This window comes from Galeopterus variegatus, unplaced genomic scaffold (assembly GCF_000696425.1).
Source record: "Galeopterus variegatus unplaced genomic scaffold, G_variegatus-3.0.2 Scaffold1274, whole genome shotgun sequence".
NCBI lineage: Eukaryota > Metazoa > Chordata > Mammalia > Dermoptera > Cynocephalidae > Galeopterus > Galeopterus variegatus.
Genome location: NW_007727385.1, coordinates 75,922 through 81,864, shown reverse-complemented (window position 1 = coordinate 81,864; position 5,943 = coordinate 75,922). Strand labels below are relative to the sequence as shown.

The following is a 5,943-nucleotide window of genomic DNA, read 5'->3' as shown; positions in this document are numbered from 1 at the left end:
GGGAGGTGGGGGGGTGGGGGGGGGGGGGGGGGGGGGGGGGGACGACAAGAGGGAGGGGGGCCCCGGAGCTACCGCATAAAGTTTGGTCCCCGGGAAGCGCTGAGTTGGCGAGATTTGGGGTTGGGTGGGGGGAGGTGGGGAGAAGGAAGTGCAGAACGGACGTGGCCCTACATGCCCTCTCAGGCCTCTGAGCAGCCCATCTCCCCATGGCCTGGGGCGCCCTTCCCTCCTGTGACCCCACTGAAGGGTGCTGAGGTGAGGGGAGGATGAAGGTAGAGTCCTTCTGGGATGGTCAAGCTAGGGGTCCAAGACAGCTACGGAGGTCATTCATTTATGCCACACATGTTTTTTGAGTGTCCGCGGCGCGCCAATTACTTTCCAGCGTCCAGGTGAGATTGCTTGAGAGAATTGGGAGCTGAGAGTAATGCAAAGTGGAGGATCCGGCCCTACCTCCCCCTCTCTCTCTTCCTCGTAATTTCTCCTTTCCTTCTTACAGGAACTCCATGCCCTTCTACCCCTTCTGCTTTTGAGCCACCCAAGGTAAAGGGTAAACCAGCCCGACGCTGTCCAGTCTCTGCAGCTGCGCACTGCGGCGGGTGCCCACCTTCCCCCGTGCCTTGGGAAGGAAGGAGTTAATCAAGCTCCTGGACCACGGCCTCTAGCCGGGAAGCGGCGGCACTGCGGCTGCGCCACTGCCCACTTGGCTCCGGCCGGGAAGGGGTTAAGGTGGCTCTCTGCCGCTGCGGCTGCGCACTGCGGCGGGGGAGCTGTCCGCGGTGCTGGCCGCTACGCGCCCCGCCCCCCGTCCGGGCCGGCCCGCCTCCACTGCGGTGCCGCAGCCTGCTCGGCGCCCGGCTCGGAGGGGGCGGGGAAGCACCAGGCATGCGCTCTGCGGAGGCCTCTGGCCTCTTAACCACTGCGGAGAAACGAAGTGGGGGGTGGGCAGAGAGGGCCAGCGCCGAACGCCAGCCTACCTCTAGGTCCGTGGTCCTCTCTGCGGCCCCGACACTGGCCCCCTCTCTGCTCTACACCTCGGATTAAAGTGAAGCACCCCCTCCAAGCCCAGACCCCACCATCCTACCTCTATGGAGAAAGGGTGGTGCAAAGAGGGACGGTGCTGGCCGCTGGCCCACTCCAAGGTACAGAGTCCTCTCTACAGCCCAACCCTGGCCCTCCTTTCCTGTTCTGCACTCCCGATTAAATGTCAAGTTCCCCATACCCTTTCTCTTCCACTACCCATCTGATTAAAGCCCCCTCTTTACCCCAACACCTATCTCCTTCCCTCTCCAAGGAATTAACCCCACTCCTGTCCCTCTTCCCACTAGGTATCTGATGAAGCCCCCTTTCATGTTTAGTAGACTGCCCTGTTGCCTTCCTTCTCCAAGATCTTGACCCCGCCCTCTCTCCTCTTCAAGGCTTTCATCCAAACCCACACCATCCTCGGGCAGGACTCTGATTTTTCCTCACGTTGAAATGACTCGGGCACCTTCCCTTCCCCCCAATTGTCTGCACCTCTGACAAATGGCCCTCACCTCTCTTTGGCCCTGGCTCTGCCCTTCCCCAACATCCAGCCCCTGACTCTTCCTCTCCAGAGCCTTCAACACACCACTGCCTCCTTCTCTACCCTCTTCCACTTATGTAGCCTTAGCCCTTCAATCCCTTCCCTCTTCAGGGAGCTGGCACCCTGCTCCCCTCTGTGCTTCCACTCCTGGACTGTCCTCTCTGGGTGAGGTCCTTATCCAGCCCTCTCCCTTTCCTGGGACCAGAACATTGGCACCAAGGTCCTTAACCCTTGGCCCCTCTCTGACACCTCGGCCTTGCCTATTGACTGATGCCCCCATAGTGTCATAACAGTTCAGACCTTCTTACTGTGTTCTAGACATGGAGCCAAGCTTTTTGTACACTCATCTAATTTAAATCTTGTCACAATCCCATAAAAAACTTGAGGTTCAGAAAGCTTAATCTCTTTGCCCAAGTTTGGCAGGTTAAAAGCTGGATTCGAACCCAGTCTTTTGGGTTTTTGTTTTTTTTGGTTTTTTTTCTGGTTTTTATTTTCTTGTTTGTTTGTTTGGCTTTTGTATTCTTAACCAGCTCATCCTTCTGCCTTTCCACTTACCCTCTCCCCTTTCCCTTCCCTCAGTGCTAAGGTGAACCCCAAAGCCTCTGATACACAGAGGGTGTGTGCTCTGGGTTCCTCTCTTCCCCCATCCCGTAATAGAACACTTGGACCCTGCCACGGAGCCCTGAAATAGGACACAAGGAACAGGAGTATGGGGGAAGTGGTCTAGGTGACTGGGCAAGGGGCCAGAAATGCTGTTTCCAAGGAAGATGCTGCCCATCTGCTGCGTCTGCTGGGGCCAGCTCCTCTCCCTTTCTGTCCCCTTTTGTTAGCTCCCAGGGGAGAACAGAATGTTGGAAGTGATGGAGCAACCGGGTTTGGACACCTGGCTTTCCCCCAGAGTTTGGGTCCAGGAGGCCAGTGAAGGGGGCATTGGAAGGGTCTTCTGGAGACTCTGGGCGACCAGATGTCTGGGTCACCTCTCTCCCTCTCTCCCACCCCATCCCGCAGTATGTGGCCTTCGCCTCGCTCTTCTTCATCCTCATCTCCATCACCACCTTCTGCCTGGAGACCCATGAAGGCTTCATCCACATCAGCAACAAGACAGTGACGCAGGCCTCGCCAATCCCTGGGGCCCCACCAGAGAATATCACCAACGTGGAGGTGGAGACGGAGCCCTTCCTGACCTACGTGGAGGGAGTGTGCGTGGTCTGGTTCACCTTCGAGTTCCTCATGCGCATCACCTTCTGTCCAGACAAGGTGGAGTTTCTCAAGAGCAGCCTCAACATCATCGACTGCGTTGCCATCCTGCCCTTCTATCTCGAAGTGGGCCTCTCGGGCCTCAGCTCCAAGGCCGCCAAGGACGTGCTGGGTTTCCTGCGAGTTGTCCGCTTTGTCCGCATCCTGCGCATCTTCAAGCTGACGCGCCACTTTGTGGGGCTGCGTGTGCTGGGCCACACGCTCCGGGCCAGCACCAACGAGTTCCTGCTGCTCATCATCTTCCTTGCCCTGGGGGTGCTCATCTTCGCCACCATGATTTACTATGCTGAGCGCATTGGTGCCGACCCCGATGACATCCTGGGTTCCAACCACACCTACTTCAAGAACATCCCCATTGGCTTCTGGTGGGCTGTGGTCACCATGACGACCCTGGGCTATGGAGACATGTACCCTAAGACGTGGTCGGGGATGCTGGTTGGGGCGCTCTGTGCCCTGGCAGGGGTGCTTACCATTGCCATGCCCGTGCCCGTTATTGTCAACAACTTTGGCATGTACTATTCACTGGCCATGGCCAAACAGAAGCTGCCCAAGAAGAAGAACAAACACATCCCCCGGCCCCTGCAGCCTGGCTCACCCAACTACTGCAAGCCCGACCCACCCCTGCCACCCCCGCCTCACCCTCACCATGGCAGCGGAGGCATCAGTCCCCCGCCACCCATCACCCCACCTTCCATGGGGGTGACTGTGGCTGGGGCCTACCCACCGGGGCCCCACACGCACCCTGGGCTGCTCAGGGGGGGAGCGGGTGGGCTCGGGATCATGGGGCTGCCTCCTCTGCCGGCCCCTGGTGAGCCTTGCCCGTTGGCTCAGGAGGAGGTGATTGAGATCAACCGGGCAGGTGAGGCTGGGGTGTGAGGGGTAGGGGTGGGTGGGTGGAGGCAGAGACCTATTAGAGGAGTGGGGGAGGCTTTTGGGAGGTCTGGAGGTAGTTGTTGAGGTTCAGAGAGACTGGGGTGGTCAGCAACAGAGAGGGGACAGAGAAAAAATGAACAAGCAGAGCTAAGGTCAAAGAGGAGACACAAAAAATTAGGGTGATATAGATTTCATGTGAAAGAGTTTTGGGGAGAGGCAGGCTTGCAGTTGAGGCATTCAGGGAGGCCAGCAAGGCAGAGGCAGCAAGAGGCAGAGTAATCAGTCGTACAGTGAGAGGGACTCAGAGGAAGAGAGGGCGACTCAGAGAGAGACACGCACAGAGAGGGTCTCACACATGAACCATGGGCAGACGAGAGACAGGCCAAGGGGTGGCTGCAGCATCTGAGTATCCCGGAGACAATCCTGAGGAAAGAGAGGCTAAAGGTGACAGTCCGAGGCAGTCAGAAACCAAGAGATTATCACTTAGATTGTAGAAAAAGAGAAGAGACAGAGATTGAGGGGTGGGGGTGGGAAGGTCAGGGGCAGACGTCAGGTTCTAATAACAGTGACACCAAGAGAGGGAGACAGACATAAAAACTAAGTCAGATGTCAGAGCGGAGACCCCAGGGCAGGAAAGTCACCTGACAGGAGGGCCCAGTCACTTTGTTGAGGGTAGTCTTCAAGGAATCTGGGAGAGAGGTCCAGAGGGATGTTGCTAAGAGGAAGAGATGAGGTGAAGGAGATTACAGGAGAAGAAAGTTCACTATGCCCTTGTGTGTGTGTGTCCCTCCCCTTGTGGGAGTCTGTGCCTCAGAGGCAGTGATTTGGGAGTCCAGGAAGAGAGAGGCTGGTGGGCCCCACCCCCATGCCTTAAGTAGGTCAAGAAAGGGAGCTGGGCCACCCGGCCCCCATCTTACTCCCTCAGCCACTGACCCAGTTTCACACCAATTAAAAATAGCTGGAGTCAGAGCCTAGGAGACCCCAACCTTCCCCCTCCCTCATCTATCACCTTTCCAGCCCTTCCCCACGGTGGCCTTTCCAGCACCCAACATTTGTCCCTAAATAACCACTTCCCGCCCTGCTACATCCTCCCCAATCATCCCCTCCAAACCCCCACCATCATATTCCAGCCATGCCCGACTCTGTTCGCTTCAACCAACCACCTCCACCCTACACTGTGCCTCAGCCTCTACCTCGCACCCAGCTTGCTTCGCCCAACCATCCTTCCAAGTATCCAACACCCCACCCGAGTCCTGCCCTTCCCAGTACCCAACACCTGGCCCAACGACCACTTCCTAGCACTCATTACCACCTCAACCCACCTCTATCCAACACCCTGCCCTGACTCCCCTTCCCTACCCCAGTTGCCCTTCCCTACACCCAACACCTCCCCCCAATGATCATTCCCTCCCCAAACCCACCAGCTGCCCCCTCCTTAATATTCCCCACTGTGCCCCTCCCATCACCATCACAGCCACCTCTTCCCAACATCCTGCCTTTGAATCTTCCAGCACCCAACAGGTCCTCCAGCTCTTCCAACTCTTCACAACCACCCACCCCCACCATGAGTTCCCCACACCTCACTCTCCTTTGTGTCTTTGACCCCCTCGGGACACAGATCCTCGCCCCAATGGGGATCCAGCAGCAGCTGCTCTTGCCCATGAGGACTGTCCAGCCATCGACCAGCCTGCCATGTCCCCGGAGGACAAGAGCCCCATCACACCTGGAAGCCGGGGTCGCTACAGCCGGGACCGAGCCTGCTTCCTCCTCACCGACTATGCCCCTTCCCCTGATGGCTCCATCCGAAAAGGTGAGGTGCCCTCCACTGGCCCCCTGAGACCCTCCCTCTCTCCCCTACCCAGGGGAGGAAGGAGAGGGTTATGGGGGAGGAGGCACTGGACTTCCCTTCCCCCATCCCTTGGCCCCAAACTGCCTCCCTTCCAGATCACCCCCACCCCCTGCCCCAAGTTTCCTCACCACTGACCCTTCACCTGTCTTTATTCCATCTCCATTTCCTTCTACCCCACCCTGGACCCTCTGGCCTTTTCCCCCACCCCCAGCCACTGGTGCTCCCCCACTGGTCCCCCCAGACTGGCATAAGCCAGGCCCCCCAAGCTTCTTGCCCGACCTCAACGCCAACGCTGCAGCCTGGATATCCCCCTAGTGGACGAACCCCCTCCCCCTGGGGTAAGTAGCCCCCACCCTATGATCCCTCCCCTCTGACTCCCCACTCCTTCCTGACTAACCCCTCT

At 58.1% G+C, this 5,943-nt stretch overlaps 1 protein-coding gene across 1 annotated transcript in view; it reads left to right on the top strand.

Annotated features, from left to right (window-relative positions):
- KCNC3 (potassium voltage-gated channel, Shaw-related subfamily, member 3) overlaps positions 1-5,855 on the top strand; it is a 13,332-nt gene extending 7,477 nt beyond the window's left edge. Inside the window, exons 4-6 of the mRNA XM_008576025.1 lie at positions 2,570-3,677; positions 5,310-5,501; positions 5,752-5,855. Of these exons, the coding sequence (XP_008574247.1) occupies positions 2,570-3,677; positions 5,310-5,501; positions 5,752-5,855 (1,404 nt within the window). The remainder of the gene's footprint in view (positions 1-2,569; positions 3,678-5,309; positions 5,502-5,751) is intronic.
- The last annotated feature ends 88 nt before the right edge of the window (positions 5,856-5,943 follow it).